This window comes from Vulpes lagopus, chromosome 7, assembly GCF_018345385.1.
Source record: "Vulpes lagopus strain Blue_001 chromosome 7, ASM1834538v1, whole genome shotgun sequence".
Classification (NCBI taxonomy): domain Eukaryota; kingdom Metazoa; phylum Chordata; class Mammalia; order Carnivora; family Canidae; genus Vulpes; species Vulpes lagopus.
The window spans coordinates 58,950,558-58,968,949 of record NC_054830.1 but is presented as its reverse complement, the minus strand read 5'-3'; the positions used below and the strand labels follow the sequence as shown (position 1 = coordinate 58,968,949).

General features: G+C 48.1%; 2 protein-coding genes across 2 annotated transcripts in view; one reads left to right on the top strand and one right to left on the bottom strand.

Moving 5' to 3' along the window:
• Positions 1-12,280, bottom strand: part of MEGF9 (multiple EGF like domains 9) — a 75,610-nt gene extending 63,330 nt beyond the window's left edge. The window contains exons 1-2 of the mRNA XM_041762434.1: positions 12,135-12,280; positions 11,635-11,990 (exon numbers count right to left, since the gene is read on the bottom strand). Of these exons, the coding sequence (XP_041618368.1) occupies positions 11,635-11,990; positions 12,135-12,280 (502 nt within the window). The remainder of the gene's footprint in view (positions 1-11,634; positions 11,991-12,134) is intronic.
• A 369-nt stretch (positions 12,281-12,649) lies between these two features.
• LOC121495768 (CASP-like protein 4A2) lies at positions 12,650-14,593 on the top strand. Its single transcript, XM_041763681.1, has 2 exons — positions 12,650-13,294; positions 13,910-14,593. The coding sequence occupies exons 1-2, from the start codon at positions 12,827-12,829 to the stop codon at positions 13,913-13,915; spliced, it is 474 nt and encodes a 157-aa protein (XP_041619615.1). The 5' UTR covers positions 12,650-12,826; the 3' UTR covers positions 13,916-14,593.
• Positions 14,594-18,392: the final 3,799 nt, after the last annotated feature.

Sequence of the window (18,392 nt, the reverse complement as noted above, 5' to 3'; positions counted from 1 at the left end):
TAATTATCAGGAAGCATCTAATACAGTTACTTAGCATCCAGATTTTGATCATTCAAATTACAGTAATATCACTAATACTACTACTTTCAACTTCAATTTGAAAGATTTCCCATTTTAAAACATTAAAAATACTTGAAATATATTATGTTTAAGGGGTGCCTGTGTGGCTCAGTCAGCTAAGTGTCTGCCCTCAGCTCAGGTCAAGATCTCTGGGCCCTGGGATCCAGCCTCACAGCTGGCTCCCTGCTCAGCGGGATGCCTGCTTCTCCCCCTCCCCACTGCTCATGCTCTCTTTCACACCTCTCTCTCAAATAAACAAATAAATAAAATCGTCATATAAATATATATATATATGTATGTATACACACACACACACACACACACACACACACAATGTTTAAGAGCAGTATCAGAGGGATCCCTGGGTGGCGCAGCGGTTTGGCGCCTGCCTTTGACCCAGGGCGCGATCCTGGAGACCCAGGATCGAATCCCACGTCGGGCTCTCGGTGCATGGAGCCTGCTTCTCCCTCTGCCTGTGTCTCTGCCTCTCTCTCTCTCTGTATGACTATCATAAATAAATAAATTAAAAAAAAAAAAAACTAAGAGCAGTATCAGAGCAATAATACATCCATATAGAATTATCTCAATGAGAGAGAAGGGAATAAAGTAAATATAGATGTAAAAAAATTCTCTAGTTTCCACTAAAATGTTAACTTTATAGTTATCTGAGTTCATTTTTTGTCTTTACACTTCTTTGCATTTTCTAAAATGAACACATTATTTTTATAATCGTAAAAAAAGGTTAAGGAAATCCCTTCTATACAGCTCAGCCAAAAGTAATATTAAACATGTACAAAAGAGCAACTTACTTATAAGTTTAATATGAGATAAAGATTATTTTATTTTCTCAAGGTAGTATATGAAGAAAAATAATACTGAAGCATCCCAAACTTTAAAAAAATACCATTACTGTCTATAAATTATACAAATATATAATTACAAAACAGTATAAAATTATACTTTGCATAAAGAAGCCACATTATAAATGCATCTGCTTCTTTGTTGCGTTTAGTCAAAAGCTATCAGGAAAGAATACCAGAAAACAGTTCTAATTCTATAAAGCCACTGCATTTGAGAAAAGCCCACAGAAATCTGCACGTGAGACTTCTCAAAAAATCTTGGAAGACTGAGCGTAAGGAACAGGCTTCATCTTCTAGTCAGAGAAACTAAGTCCCAGAGCCATTTAAAAAATATATGTTCAGGGGCCTACAAAGTGAATAGAAAGGCAGACTGGAATTTAGTTCCGACTGCTCTTCTGCTGATTAGCTAAACCATTCGGCTCTGCTTCTGTGGACAAGTTGAAGCAACAAACTAACTTAGAAACTAAAACCAGTTGAACAGGATAGGTTTGCATGCAATACACCAACAATTCAACATAATAACACCCAACAGCTAGATTGCTTTGTGTTTTTGGTACACTTTATAACTACTCATTAACCCACACATCAATGGATGGTGGGGCTATATTGCTAATGCATTTCATACACAATGAATAAGTAAAAACATACTGACGGATTACAATGACTATAAAATCAAATGAGAAACCTACAGCAGAAAAAATCCAATGCCTTCCTCTAATCAAACTTCAATCCACAAATAAAATAGGGTAAGTTTGTTGAAATACTTTTTTCCTTATTTTTTTCATTAACACTTCCCAAACTGAACATAACATCCTAAAAATAATAGATGAGACTAAAGAGGACCCAAAAGCAACAGTTCATTCAATTTCCTTCAGAGATGACAACATGTAAACTTTCCCCAGAACATTTTTTTAAAATATTTTTTAAATAAAAAAATAGATAAATATTAAAATAAAAATAGATAAATATCTATTCATGAGAGACACACAGAGAGCGAGCAAGAGAGGCAGAGACACAGGCAGAGGGAGAAGCAGGCTCCACGCGGGGAGCCCGACATGCGGGACTCGATCCTGGACCCCAGGATCACGCCCTGAGGGGAAGGCAGACGCTCACGGGTCTGCTGAACAGTCACTGAACCCCTCAGGCATCCCTCCCTGGAATATTTTTTAAGGATTACGCCTTTAAAAATCATTTCCAAAATTAAAAGGAATTAGAAAATATTATGTTCTCCCTATAATTAACAATGCTACTCATAATCTCTTCTTTTTGCTCACATACATCAAGTAAAAGCACTAGATTTTTTTAAACAAATAATAAAAATATAGTAAGATGCCTGGTAATATGCCAGTTTCTAGGATGCATCTAAGACTGAAATCAAAGTTACAAAAATGAGTTATCTACAGACTCTATAATTTACTAAGTAAGATCATTTAATATTTAATATAGTCAGGTTGAAAATATTCCTACTCCTTATCATTTTCCCTATGACCACACAGAAATACATTGCTTTTTCCAGCCGAATGAATTTCCCCTTCTTTCAGAGCTGAGCTGTCTCCCTGGCAAGCATATCATATAGAACAGCTGTTATATTACCAGTATAAAAGCAATTTCATCTCATCTAATTGCAAAACATATGGGCAGAATGAAACCGAACTTTTGAGGGCTCTGTATCTTTAAAGGAAGAAATAATCAAAGTTCTTCTATTGGTAAAAGCTGTGAACAATGCTATGAATTCTGATTTTGCACAATTTAAGCAAGATATATTTCACTAAACTTCTTTAATTAATTTTAAGTGCATGTTTTACATCCCCAAACAGAATGACGTGGATAAAGAACCAGCTCCATTTTCAGCCTCTGCTAAGATCTCAGCTAAACCTGCCCTAGAGATATTAGATATGTCGATTCTACTCTATGTTTAAGACTTATCAGGCCTCAAGAGTAGTTTCCTTTCTTGAGTATTGTCTTCAGTAATCTATTTTCTTCAGAACCACAACTCAATGAGACTAAGCAAATATCTCGGATGCAGATCACAATTGCTGAGTCAATGTCAAGAATTAAAAATTAAACTATCTCTGCTGGTATCACATGACTTGATCTCACATAAATAAAAGTTTACCAAGCTTATCACAACTTTTTATCCATTTTTTCCATTTTATTCATTTATTTTATTACTGTGAAGTGAAAACTGGAAAATTCACAAAAACACAGAGGGGTAACTTAAATGACCCATAATCCCATTAGTTAGCTTTAGCCACTTCACATTTTGGTATATTTCTCTTTTCCTATATATATTGCTACAAAATATAATAACATATTATATTTAGGCTGCATAATAGTTTAGAGATTACCCTAATTTCTTTATCACAGGAGTTTAGAGTAGAAAAATTCCCATTTCAAAAATCTTTACTGAAAGAACAAAGCCAGTATCTAAACCAAATGAGAGTGGAGCTGATTCTGGGGCACCTGGGGGGCTCAGTCAGTTAAGTGTCTGCCTCTGGCTCAGGCCATGATCCCACGGTCCTGGGATGGAGCCCCACATCAGGATTCAGCAGGGAGTCTGCCTCTCCAACTCTTTTACCCCTCTGCTCCTGCTCTCTCGCTCTCTCAAATAAAATGTTTTTAAAAAGAGAGAGTGGAGCTGATTCAAGTGTGGGCGATGATGTAGGGGTGCGAGGTGAGGGTTGGGAGGGCAATGATGTAGGGGTAGGGGTGAGAGGTGAGGGTTGGGAGAAGGGCCCAGAAGTAGACCCACTTGGCCTCCTCAGTCTCTATACTTGCTCTAAGTAAGGTTCATACTAGTCCTGTAAGTGAACCGTGAAAGGAGAAGAGTTCACTTCTAAAATAAGGGGAAAGGCCATGAGGTTACGTTATTTTCCCCAAGAATATACTGCAAGTAGAGTGCAGCAACAAGCATGCCCTCTTCCTCACTCATTCAACCATTAAATATTTATTGAGAATCTGTTTTGGGCTGGACACTAGGGACACAACTGTAAAGAAAATGAATAGAAGTCCCTGCCCTCATGGACTTTATAAGCCTGATGTGCCTAAAGAAGCTACTTTTCCTTTCTGAGTCTCTATATTTGCCATCATAAAGCACGGATAATAATATCAACTGCATTGTTGAAGAGTGAAGTGACATGACGTATGGGGGAAAAGAATCCTAATAGGTAAGCAGACATATAATAAATAATATGTGCTCAGTTAACAGCAGTTACTATTCCGGCCAAAGTGTCAAATGTTAGGTTGGATTTGCTTCAACGTGGATGGGACTGGAGGGTATGATGCTGAGTGAAGTAAGTCAATCGGAGGACAAACATATGGTCTCACTCATATGGGGAATATAAGAAATAGTGAAAGGAGAGGAACTGAGTGGGAAAAATTAGTGAGGACGACAGAACATGAGAGACTCCTAACTCTGGGAAACAAACACAGGGTTGCGGAAGGGGAGGCGGGCAGGGGGATGGGGTGACGGGCACGGAAGGGGGCACTTGACGGGATGAGCACTGGGTGTTAGACTGTATGTTGTCAAATCGAACTCCAATAAAAAAACAATACACAAAAAAAATATTAGGTTGGAAATGAGAAGTGAGAGTGTCAAATCTCTTTGCAACTAACGTACTGATTTGAGGCAATACACCTGAAATTGTATATTAAGATAATTCCAAACAGATTTCTACACCAGAAAATAAGTAAATAATGTATCAATCTGGGGGAAAAAAAAGGAAATTTACATGAGCCCGCCCAATCAAGTGCCATAGTCCACCTGGTCATCTCCATCACACTTACTTTCAAGGACTAGTAGGCTCTTTACCCACAGAGTGCCTGGCAAAGAAAATATAAAGAAATCTTCATCCTCAAATACCGTCTTTCCATCCCTTAATTATGGGCGGCAAAATCAGTCAAAGATTTATATTTAACAATATAAACCTAAAAGACAACAGTTTGAAATACAAAATATCAAATGTGAACCCACCAAATACCTGTAAAGATTGGTCAGTATTCACCAATTAAAGTACTAACAGAGGAAAAGAAGTTAAGCCTTTATTCACTCATGTACTACCCAGAACTCAACTAAATATGGATGTCAAAATCTTGGAGACTCCAAGAACACCTTGTAAACTGTAAAGTACTGCACACTTGTTAATTATTGGAATCAGTCTGTTCACTAACCTTAATTAGATTTCTACAAAGGAAATTCTGTCATTCAAATGATCAAACATTTATTTCTCAACCAAATTAAACCTTCCATATTGGTATGCAGCCCAAATCCACCTACCCAGTAAAAACATTTTATTTACAAGTAGAAAAATAAATTTGCTACTTATTCAAAGTACTTAATTTTTTTTTTGAAGCAGATAACTTCTGTGATGACGGTTTTTTCTGTAGTGTTCCTCAGTTGAAGAAAGAAAAACAAAATCTAGGCAATAAAAAAAAAAAACAGCCCAGAGCAAAAAGAAAAACTTTTCTCTCCTTATTTTCATAAAGAGAGAGTTAATATCATGTCCTGAATACTATATAAATTATGACACTTTCTTCTCAAATAGGCTTAATGATCTAAATTAAATAGACTAAAAAACAAATGCATAGGGAAAAAAGTCAAAGTCACAGAGAAAGACAGACAGGTTTTGTTCAGAGTGCAAAGTGTTCAACCCTGTGCACCCTGTTACCAGGACATCTTCAAGGACATCTTTTGTTCCTCCAGAAAGACTTCTTGGAAGAATTGGGCTTTGAGGAGGCACTGAAGGAGGACAAAGTGGTAAATTGTTAAATAGAGAGGATAATTTGATTCCTTAAAGAACATGAAAGAATGGATGGGGCTAAGAATAAAAGACAACAATGAGAGGGACATATAGAGGAATTTAAAGTGAAAAAATGAGCAAGGAAAACAGAGGAGAGTTTTTTTTCCCCTTAATGAAGTAAAAATAATGGGGAGAGATTTCTTGTGACAGTAATACTTATCTGTGAAACAGTAGCATTACCACAAGGATTATGTTGACACAAATTTATCACATGTACTTAGAAGCAACATCTACAAGGATAATTTTTCAGATCATCTTTTGCTGTGTTCCAAACACATATGTGTCCAAACATTATCTTTTTCATCACAATTTTTAAAAATATCCCTTCAAAGTTACTAATGTAGTCTGGGTGTTGTTTCCAGTGAAAAACAGATAAACCAAAATGTATACTTTAAAAGAGACTAAGCGACCACAGAAAACGTGCCTGTAACATAATCTCAACGTTAGAAATAAAGATTTTTATACCACATCTACAGTAAATAAACAACAAATCAAGATCAAGGCAAAAAGCATGAATTAAAGCTATTTATAACTAAAAATATCATCTAACACTGTCTTTCAGCTAAACGAGTCTTATATTTCTATTCTCTTCTGATCTATTAAGTGCCCTAGAGCAGTAACCTCTCTACCCATAATTTACCCATCGGTAAAAACAGTACTGTGATACTCTTCCTCCATTCTTTTTATAAGGGTGCCAGGACGTCTGGAAGTTAATATATACATGTTTTGAAACGCTGAGATGAAATGTAATGCACACTTTAATTTTATGGGTTTGAAAAAAAAAAAAAAAACAAGATAAAAAGACCTAGTCAGATTATTTCAATGTGTAAATTTTCAATTAGCCAGAAGGCTTCCTGGGGTCATAATTCAGAAGATTTGAAACTAACATTATGGTGCTTAACTATGCTGTTCCAAAAACAAATCAGACCAAGGAATTTCTACAGAAATCTAGGCACTTAGGCCAAGAATAAGATACAGTAAATTTGAGAAGTCCCTGGGCCTGGTCCTAAAAAAGACTACAGACAAACATCTCTATCATAGACCATATTAAAATCTAATCAAAGGAAGAACTAGAACTACAATTTAAAACCACAGTTGTAAAACAAAATCCAAAGAGGTGAATGAATAGATACAATGGAGTGAAGGGAGTAAATGCTAGTAGAACAGTAGGAATTTTCTCAGATTAGTATCCAAGAACCAATAATTCTTAGCAAAATAGTTTCCTTCTCTTCTCTTCTTTGTAACTATATCCTTAAATGCCAATAATACAGATTCTGGAGCCAGTGTGACTAAGTTTGAATCTACGATCTGCTGTAACTGGGCTTCTGTGAGCCCCCGTTTCCTTATCTACAAGACGAGGATAATAATAGTATCTGACTCAACTGTACCTAACTGTTGTAAGGATTAAATAAATTGATGTAAGTAAGGCACTCAGAACACTGCCTGGACCAAAAGGACGTACGTGTTTGCAATTACTGTTACAGTGGTCCATAAGCCCTCCGACCTGATGCCAACTACCCAAAACCCCCAATTTTTTCAACTCTGGCAGCAAAACCTGACCCAAACAAATGCAGGGCTATTTACAGCCTTTAGTTATCCCACTCACTGTAAATATACAGGCATTTCTGCTACAAATATCTTCATGTATTAGATCATAGGATGCTGCCCCAGACTTCACTTAATTAAGCTCACACAATATTAACTTCCTAAAATCCAGGAAAAAAAAAAAAAAAGATCTAAATTCTGAAACACATCCAGCCCACAGGTTTTGGATAAAAGATCGTGGACCTACATTGGAGCCTGAACAATTTCTATGTGCCTAAAATGAACGGCATCTTCTTAAAGAACCACAAGCAAATAACGCTCTGTACCTAGAGCAGAGAACTGTAGGATGAAGAAAACTGTACTCAGTACAGTTAGGAGGGCCCTGTACACCCAGTTTGTTCCTTTCAAACGAAATCCATTCATGATATTTTACGTACATGTCCTATTAGTCAGAATTTTCCAGCTCTAAATTCTAAGGCTTGCTTAAACAAAGCCTATTCTCTTAACTTAGATCATAAATAAGTGATTAATGCTCTTTGGGGGCATTAATGTGGTCCTGAATCATGCAAACCAAATCATCGCAGAACTTTGAGCTAGAAGAGACCCTTGAGAACTAAACTATTACTCTTTCCCTTCCAAACTATTTTATCATCCATAAATTTACTCTCCCCAATGAGGTAAGAATAACCTGCTCTAACTTGTCCTTAGACTCTGTCTATAGGAACACCCTGTAGGTGAATGTGAATAAACTGGGTGGGGTACACCGACAGACTTGGGATCTAAAAGGACGGCTTGAATCTCACACAATAAATCTACACGCCTGGCAAACGTCTCCGTTCATACTTTAGAAAATAACAAGAATTTCCCAGTCCGGAATGAAGAAACACTCATCTAGTACATGTTTTGTTTTGTTTTGTTTTGTTTGTTTAAAAAAGGCCTAGTTATCTTAATGGACTCAATGAGTCAACATCATAATGTGGCTGCCAAGAACGCTACTGTGATTAGGAACCCACTACATCAACAGCAGTGCAGCATCCAGAAGGAACGAGGTAAGTGCCCTCCCTACCGCAAGCTAGTCAGGACACATCTGCAGTATTGTGTTCAGCTCCACACTTTGAGAGAGATGCAGGAAGACTGAAAAAGTCCCAGAAGAGGGGTGACCAGGACAGTGGGGAAATCCAACACCATGTCACGTAAAGAACAGCTGAGGGAGCTGAAGCTAGGTGCTCCAGACTCGGAGAGCACGGGGTCACATCCCAAAGTCCTGAAGAACAGTCCTGGCACAGAGGGAGCGGACTTGTGCATGGCCCCACAGGGCACAGCCACGGCCAGTCGGTGTTAACAGCAGAGAGAGATTTCAGCTAACTCTTGGAAGTATTTCTTAAAATGTGGGGCCACGCTAGGAGGTAGTGGTGTCTAGCCCTAAAGGCCCGTAGCTTTAAGAATCAAACATTTGTCATCACCTTAGTCCCTTCTGGTAACTACCGTTTTCTGGCATCACAGCCCCTCCCTCAACTCTTCCTAAATGCCTACCCAGCCAACCAATCAGCCAAATGTTTTGCCAAGCCTGTGGGAGGAAAGTGCCTGTTTGCTGGGCAATTAGTTTCAGTTTGCAGATCAGGTCCTTATAAACAAAAGAGGGCCCTAATTGAGGGGCAGGAAAGAGCTCTCAGGTAGGCCTCTATGAAAGAAATCCTTCTTAAGTCAAAGAGCGGCTAGAAGACCCGTCCAGGCCATAATGTATCATCAAGGGCATTCAGTCCTCACAGATCACTAAAATAAACACCCAGCACAACCCCATCTTCCCAGATGCCAGGGGAGCCAACTCTGCAAGGCAAACGAGGTCTCTCAAGATCAGCCAGACGCGTGTACCGTTGGAAGCAGACTGGACCCCGTGCTCAGATCAAAAGGCCAGCCCCGATCGTGTCACACCCTAAAGCTAAAGCCACCTGTCGACAGGCCCACAGAGCTCAGGTCAGCCGCTGAGGACCAGACGCAGGCAGCCCACCGAGAATTCACACACACGGCAAGTATGAGCTGTGTCGGAGCGAAGACACAGGAGAGCCACCGACGCTGGACAGCCTTCTAGAGCCTTCTAAAACTTTCACCACCAAGGACCACGACAGACATAGGTACCCGCTAGTCCACGGAGCCCGACTAAAGCCTGAACAGCTCAGACGGCCCGTATCGACGAATCCAGCTTTACTCCACGTGCAGTTGGCTCCTTCAAAACTTCAGCTGAAGGACTGGAGAACACGTCCGTGATGGACTTAACAAGAACACATTCTTCTCTGGGCTTTTTAAAGCAAATCCCAGAAGCAATCTAAGTGTCTGTACATAAGGGATTGGCTTTTAAAAATCACATTATTTTTATACCGAAAAATGTGACTGTCAAGATGAATAAGGTAGATCTTAAGTACGGACATGGGGGGGCAAAAAGTTCACAATATATCGGTAAGCGCATACAGCAAGCTGTAAAACGGTACGTGTAGAGTTATTTTGAGCTCTTATAACTATTTTTAAAAACCCTCTGTGTACGTATGTTCATATACGCCCAGAAAAATGTCTGAAAAGAGATCAAACTGTTAACAGTAGTAACCTCTAGGGACTGACAGGAATTAGGAAGCGGTAAAGGAGTGACTTTCACTTTTTCCTTTGTAGACTGCTGGTTGGTTGTATTGTTTGGAAGTAAAGGTCTGTGATTTAAAACCAACAATACAAAAATCATAAAGGTAAAACACCATCAAGTACGCAGACTTATTTATCATATAGTAATCATTCAAAATAAGTGATCTTGCTACTAACTGCTACTGTGTGCTTCAAACTAGAAAATCTAATTCATCCTTTTTCTATTATATTTTACTGCAACAACAACAAAATTATCACATTACTATTAGGTCTCTAAAAACAAAAAAACAAACAAAAACAAAAACAAACAAACAAACAAACAAAAAAGAACAACAAAAACTATAGTCTTTAGGGATCCCTGGGTGGCGCAGCGGTTTGGCGCCTGTCTTTGGCCCAGGGCGCGATCCTGGAGACCCGGGATCGAATCTCATGTCAGGTTCCCGGTGCATGGAGCCTGCTTCTCCCTCTGCCTGTGTCTCTGCCTCTCTCTCTCTCTCTCTCTCTCTCTGTGTGACTATCGTAAATAAATAAAAATTCAAAAAAAAAACAACTGTAGTCTTTAGAATAACACACACGTGGTGCTTGCTCTGCGCCGGGAACTGTTCTAAGCACCATAAATGTATTAACTTAGTTCATCTTTGCAGCAATCCTGCGAAGTACGGACTATTATTGTCTTGGTCTCGCAGCTGAAGAGGGGTTCGGTGACCTGCCCAAGATGACACGGTTAATAAGGGGCAGAGCCAGGACTCAAACCGGAGTCCACACTCGGAGCCACTGCGCTTCGTCTCTTAGGAAGATGTCAATCTCTCTACACCAAAGCCAAAAAAGGTCACAGTCAAAATCCGGCCAGTTCATATACTCCTTCCAGCTACAAGAGACGCAAACTTAGCTTTTTATGGTCGGATGATCTACATTCCTACCGATGTCAACGCCAAGCTCCGACCCAGGACTCAGGACGGTGTTAAGGCTCACGATCATGCGGGCAAAGTCTCTACAAATTCAAGGATGGTCCAAGCGCGGCCTGACCCTGCAAGCGCACGGCCGAGTCTGGGGTCAGGTCCGAGACCCGCCAGCCGGGTCCAGCCGGGTCCAGCCGGGTCCAGCCCGGGTCCAGCCCGGCCGCAGCGTGGGCCCATCTGCGCGCCCTGACGGGCCGGGGAGTCCAGGAGCTCCCCCTGGGCCTGACGGGCGCGTCGACCGCTGGTTCCAGGCCCGCTTCCATGAAAAGGAGGCGAGAACAGGAGTTGTCTGCGGCTTTGCTTCCGGCAGCAGGAAGAGGAGCCCGGAGGCAGACTCGGGCCGCGACCCCGACCCGACCCCGACCCGACCCGACCCCCGGGCTGGGCCCTCTCGGGTGGGGCGGGCGCCGCCGCTCGGTCTGCCCCACGCGGGCCTGCACGTCGCGGCGCGGGAAGGGTCTGCCCGGTCCCCGCGTGCGCCCACGAACACGCCCGTCCGCGGGCCGCCGAGCCCGCCCGTCTGCAGGGAGATCACGGGTCACGCGGGCTCTTTCCTTCCCTTCCCTGGCCTCGAGCGGCCCTCCCGGCGCACGCCCAGCCCGTGGCCCACCTGCGGGGGCGCCTGCACAGGTGCGCGGGGGGGGGGGGGGGGGGGGGGGACCCTGGGCCGGAGCCGCCGCCTCCAACTTCCCCGAGCGGCCGCCGCGGGGTCGGCCGGGGGCGGGGAGCCGCGTCTCCGCAGGCGCCCGGGGGGGGGGGGGGGCCCGGCTGGGGGGGACTCACCTGGGGGCGCGGCGGCAGGTGCGGCAGGTGCGGCAGGTGCGGCGGGGGCGGGGGGCGCCCCGGGGGCGGCGGGCGGGAGGTCGGCGGGCGGCGGGCCCGTCGCGGTCGGGGTCGCGGTCGGGGTCAGGGTCGCGGCCGAGGTCGGGGTCGGAGCCGGGGTCGCGGCCGAGGTCGGGGTCGGAGCCGGGGTCGCGGCCGAGGTCGGGGTCGGAGCCGGGGTCGCGGCCGGGGCTGGAGTCGGGGTCGCGGCCGGGGTCGCGGCCGAGGTCGGAGCCGGAGCCGGGGCTGCAGCCGGGGTCGGGGTCGGCGTCGGGGTCGGCGTCGGGGCCGGGGCGCGGGGCGGCGGCCGGGGCGTGGGCGGGGCGGCGCCGGGGCCGGGGTCTGGGCCGGGGTCTGGGCCGGGGCCGGGGTCGGGGTCCGCGGGGGCCGCGGCGGCGCGCGGCGAGGGGGGCGGGGGCGGGGGCGGCGGGGAGGCGGGGCGGCCGGGCGAGCTCCCCGGCCCCGGGCCCCGCGCCGCGTCCACCTGCCCCGCGGCCCGCCCCGCGCCGCCCGGGCCGGTCCCCGCCGAGACGGAGGCGGCGGCGGCGGCGGCGGCGGCGGCGCAGCAGAGCAGGGCGACGGCGCGCAGGCCCGGCAGGCTCCTCATGGCGCGCGGGGCTCCGCCGTGCGTTCACGCGGTCGTGGCGTCGGCCGCTCGGGCATCCCGCCGTCCCCGCGCCCGCACCCGCGCCCGCGCCCGCACCCGCACCCGGGCCGCCGCCGCCGCGCGCATCGCCTCCTCCCTCTGACAGGCGGCCGGCCCCGCGGGCGGCCCCAGCGCGCAGGCAGCGCCCGGCCCCGCGCGCACGGCCCGCCCCCCGCGACGGGCGGCCGCGCCGGCCAATGGGCGCCCGCGCCGGCCCACGTGACGCGCCCGGGCCCCGCCCCCGGGCGGTCCCCGCGGGCCAATGGGCGGGCGGGCGGCGGGGGGCGGGGCCGGGCGGGCGGGGGGCGGCGCGGGCGCGTCTGCGGCCCCGGCTCGGGCGGCCGCGGCTTTGTCTGCCCGGGGAGCGGGGAGCGGGGAGCGGGGAGCGGGCGCGGGGCGCGGGCGGCGGCGGCGGCGGAGCAGACAAAGGACGCGCCCCGCGCGGCGGCCCGAGCTGCTGCTGCCCCGGGGCGAGGTCGGCTCCGGGCGCCCCCGCCCTGCTCGACAATGGGGCGCGGGGGGGGGGCGGGGAAACTGAGGCCGCGGGCCGACACCTGCCGCGGGGGACCCGCCCCGGGGCTCCGGCGGCCCGAGCGCAGCGGCTGCCCGGGGCGCGGGGGGGCCTGCCGGGCGGGGCTCGTCGTGCGCGGCCTCGGGCGTGTGTCCGGCGGCGGGAGGGCGCGGAGGGCGCGCGGTGGCCGCAGGCGGGGCCGAGGGGCGTCGGGGTCGGCTCCCGCCATCCCCGGAGGGGCCCGGCCGAGGCGCTGCGCGCGGTGGAGCAGGTGCAGATGCGCGTCCCGCCTGCACTTCTCCGGGGCGCAGGTGCACAGGCCCGTCCCCCCCCCGCCCCCTTCCCGGCGCCCGGACCCCGCCCCGGACCCTGCGGTTAACCCCCTGCCCCCCCCCCCCGCCCACCGCCCTTTGTCCGTGGATCAGCCTCTCCCTGAAAGGACCAAGGAAGGTTCTCAGAAACAGGTAAAGGCGGTAACCGGGGCTGCCCACCGGCCTCCCCCTCCCGCAGGCGCGCATCGGCCCGGCCCGGCACCAGAACCCGCCACGGGGGCGTCTGTCTCCCCGGGCTGTTCCCTCCGTCCCCGGGCCCCCCCCCCCCGGCTGTTCCCTCCGTCCCCGGGCCCCCCCCCCGGGCTGTTCCCTCCGTCCCCAGGGCCCCCCCCCCCCCGCTGTTCCCTCCGTCCCCAGGGCCCCCCCCCCTCCGGGCTGTTCCCTCCGTCCCCAGGGCCCCCCCCCCTCCGGGCTGTTCCCTCCGTCCCCAGGGCCCCCCCCCCCCCGGGCTGTTCCCTCCGTCCCCAGGGCCCCCCCCCGGGCTGTTCCCTCCGTCCCCAGGGCCCCCCCCCGGGCTGTTCCCTCCGTCCCATCGCGAACACAGAGTCCGGCAGGGCTGGCCCAGGGCTGGGCCGGACGTGAGGCCCGGAGGGAATCTCTTGCCTTCCTGAGTCTCGGTTTCCTCATCTATAAAGTGGGGTCAATAGATTCTGCCTCGCTGGGCTCAGCCGAGAACGGGGCAGCTGTTTCCCGGCCTGGTGGACAGGAGGCGCCCCCCAGGGCGGGCTGATCTTTCCTTTATCCCAGGGCTAACCGGGAGCCTGTGGGCTGGAGGACACAACAGAACCTCTGCGTCGGCCTCCCCACCAGGTGACATGGCCTGACAGCCGCCCTGCCAGCTGTGCAGTGATAGCCCAGAAGCGCTGGGCCGGCCCTAAGATGCACCAGATCAGAGACTCCCGGGCAGCAGGGGGAAGAGCTGGTGCAGCTTCTTTGCCTGCAGATTCACAGAAAGAGACGGCAAGTCCTTAACCAGAGTGATCCCGGCCAGCACTCTGCCCCGGACAGGGACTGGCCCAGGAAGTTGAATTATTTTGAAAGACAGTTTAGGTCTATGACTGACCATTCTTTCAACATTTAATTCTTTAAATTGTTTGCTCTACCTCTAAATCACAAGATAACTTGTTTTTTTAATCTCTTAGGAGTAAAGGATACCTGGAGGGGGGGGGGCCCAGTCGGTTAAGCATCTGCCTTTGGCTCAGGTCATGATCCTGGAGTGAGTCCCAGGATCAAGTCCCATGTCTGGCTCCCTGCTTGGCAGGGAGTCTGCTTCTCCCTCTGCCTCTCTCTCTCTCTCTCTCTCTCAAATAAATAAATAAAATCTTTTAGAAAAAATTAACATCTTATTAATGATAGTTTATGTTTAACAATCAGAAACACACAAGGATCCCTGGGAGGCGCAGCGGTTTGGCGCCTGCCTTTGGCCCAGGGCACGATCCTGGAGTCCTGGGATTGAATCCCATGTTGGGCTCCCGGTGCATGGAGCCTGCTTCTCCCTCTGCCTGTGTCTCTGCCTCTCTCTCTCTCTCTCTCTCTCTCTCTCTCTTTCTCTCTCTGTGTGACTATCATAAATAAATAAAAATTTAAAAAAAAAACAATCAGAAACACTAGGGGCACCTGGGTGGCTCAGTCGGTTAAGTGGCTGCCTTCAGCTCAGATCATGATACCAGGGTCCTGGGACGAAGCCCCACGTCATCATTGGGCTCCCTGCTCAGCAGAGTCTGCTTCTTCCTCTCCCTCTGCCCGCCTCCCCTTTCAGGCTCTCTCCTACTCTCTCTCTCTCTCAAATAAAATTTAAAAATCAGAAACACCTTACATACCCACTATCAAAGGTATTATTATGTCTGTTCAATTTCATCATATAAAGTCATTAGAGGGTGGCTCTGAAGACAATATAGTAAACAGTCATAAGAGCCCATTGAGCTCTTACTGTGTGCTAGACGTTACACCAAGAGCTACACGTGAAATGTTCTGTTTAATCCTAAAGAGAACCCCAGGAAGAAGGCACTATTATTATCCTTATTTTACAGATAAGGAAACTAGGGCACAGACAGGTTAAGCCCAAAGATACTTAGCAAGGGATAGAGCCTCAGAAATCAAGCTGAGGCTGGCAGCTATCGTAGCTCCCTTAACAACTGTGCTGTAAAGGGAAAATGATTGTGATATAATGTTAAGAAGAAAAGAGGGGGGGAAATTATAGCTCTGACTCTGCGTGTAATAGAACGTTGGCTGGCACTTTCCCTGCTGCTCCAGAACTGTGGCTAAGACCCAGGGCTCTCAGGGGAGCTGTCAACCCACCCATGACCTATGGGGCCACTAGACCTGATAATGAGGGGGCCGCGGAACGGCAGGGGTCAGAGAGGACTCGTCAGAGCAGAGGAGCAGCATGAGCTTTCTCCTGTAGGCAATGCGGACGCTATAAAGTGCCCTATCGGATTCCTTTTGTGTACCCAGTACTTAGCACCGTGTCACACACACAGGATGGCTCAGGAATTGTTTGAGGAGGGGCGCCCGGGTGGTGCAGTGCGTTGGGCGACTCAACTCTTGGTTTCAGCTCAGGTTGTGGTCTTGGGGTCATGGGATCGAACCCTAGGTCCGGCTCTGCACCCAGCACAGACTCCGCTTGAGACTCTCTCCCTCTTCCCCCTCCCCAAAGAAATAAATAAATCTTAAAAAAAAAAAAAAAAAAGAAATTGTTTGTTGAACTAAATGGAGCCTCGCCAAATGGCAAACACTGTATGAATGCAGTTTTGCATTCATAACGTATTTATTCTCAAAAGGTAGGGCCGTCCCCACACTGCCGACCTCTGAAAGGTGAAGGGATTTGCCCAAGCTCCAGCCAGTCCAAAGCCCAGGCTCTCCTCAAGACTCCACAATCCATTCTCGAGGCCACTATGTGTTGCACATAGTAGGTGGGTGGACATATGCTGAAAAAAAAGGACACATACGTACCACATTTTACCCCCTTCTACAAGCAGGATTTAAGAAAAGAGCAGCTTTGAAGAGTATGAAAAGAAGAGAAAGAATAATAAAAAAAAAAAAATAGATGCGGCTCAGCAAAATAACTTCATCTCCCAGATTCCAATAAAACATGGAAACTTTCCCCTTTCTGTTTCACTGAAACAGCAATGCTGACACGGACAATTTCTAATCCTGCCGGAGCCTGGCCTCCTGTCAGATGTGGCCAAATGCAAGCTCTGGCATCATCTGCAGACAACTTTAGGATTATTGGGGCCGCTGTTAACAAGTCTGCCCAGCAAAGGGCACTAACAAAACTCACACGGGGGGGGGTACAAATGTCTAAAAAACACGAAATGCTGTATATTCAACTTAAGTAATCAAAGACTCGCAAATTGAAACAATGAGTTAATTTTTTTTTAACCTGAATTTCAGGCAAGAATTTTTAGAAATTGATAATACTTGCTGGTGAGGAAGTGCCTTAAGAGTGTAAAGTGAGGGCACCTGGGCCGTCGAGCCTCTGCCTTCGGCTCAGGCCGTGACCCTGGGGTCCTGGGATCTGGCCCCACCTCGCTCCCTGCCTGCTGCTCCCTCTCCCTCTGCCGCTTCCTGGGCTCGTGCCGTCTGTCTCTCTCTCCCTCAAACAAATAAATAAAACCTGAAAAAAAATAATAATTGCCCAAACTTGGAAGCAGCCACGATGTCCGCCAGTAGGTGAATGGATAAATAAGCTGGGGTGCATCCAGACAATAAAATATTATTCAGTGCTAGGAAAAAAATGAGCTCTCAATCCATGAAAAGATATGACGGAATAGTAAATGCAAAGCAAATCACATTCTATATGATTCCAGGTACGGGATGTTCTGAAAAAGGGAAAACTATGGAGACAGTACGGTATATTATAATGATGGATACGTATCATTACACATTTGTCCAAACCCATAAAATATAACGCTGAGAGTGAACCACCGTGTAAGGTACGGACCTGGGGTGACTACGACGTGTCACTGTAGGTTCATCACTTGTAACAGATGGACCAGTCTGGTGGGGGATGTCGAAAGCTGGGGAGGCTGTGCTTGTGCGGAGGCAGAGTGTATATGGGAAATCTCTGTCTCTTCCTCTCAAATTTTCCCTGAACCTAAAACTGCTCTAAAAATAGTCCTATGAGGGACACCCGGAGGGGGCTCAACGGTTGGGCGTCTGCCTTTGGCCCAGGGCATGACCCTGGGGTCCTGAGATTGAGTCCCGCATCGGGCTCCCTGCAGGGAGCCTGCTTCTCCCTCCGCCTGTGTCTCTGCCCCTCTCTCTCTGTCTCTCATGAATAAATAAATAAAATATTTTAAAAAAATAGAGGATAGGGCGACGCAGTGGCTCAGTCCGGTAAGCGTCTGACTCCATCTCAGCTCAGATCTTGATCTCAGGGTCTGGAGTTCAAGCCCTGCATTGGGCTCCACACTGGGTGTGGAGTCTACTTTTAAAAAAATGTAAAAAAAAGGGGGGGGACTGTTTATACTATGATCTCAATTATGTAGGACATATGTAGAAAAGACCAAAAGGAAAAACACCAATATAGGAATAATCTTTGTCTCTGAATGTTTGCATTGTGGGTAAAGGTTTCTTCTCATATTTTCTTGCATTTTCCAAAAACTTTTTAAGATCTTATTTTTCTTTATATTTGTTTATTTCTTTGAGGTGGGGAGGGGCAGACGGAGGGATGATCCCAAGCAGACTCCATGCTCAGTGCGGAGCTGATACGGGGCTCAGTCTCATGACCTTGAGATCAACACCTGAGCCAGAGTCAAGAGCCAAACATTGAACCGACTGCGCCCCCCAAGCGCCCCTTAAGATTTTATTTTTAAGTGATCTCTATGTCCAAAGTGGGGCTCCGTCCCGACCGCGAGGTCCAGAATCACCTGCTTTACTGACTGAGGCAGCCAGGTGCCCCTGTGTTTTCCAAATATCCGTTTACAACAAACACATGGCCCTTCAGTGGGGAACCACCAACAAGAGAATTCACCTGGCTCTGGGCGTAGGTGGGCCAGCCACATCCCTGACCCACCTCCGCGGTGTCTCAGGATGGTGAGAGAAAGTCCTGAGTCATAAACTCACATTAAGTGCAAAGCACCTTCCCCAAACAACGAAGCCAAGTGTTGAAGTCCCGCTTCAAAGTCCTTCCAGAAGATGCTAAAAATAAGCTCAGAAATGCATTTGCTGCAGTTCTCGGAGACCTACTGAAGGGCGTCATTCAGAGTGGGCACCAAGTCAAACCCTC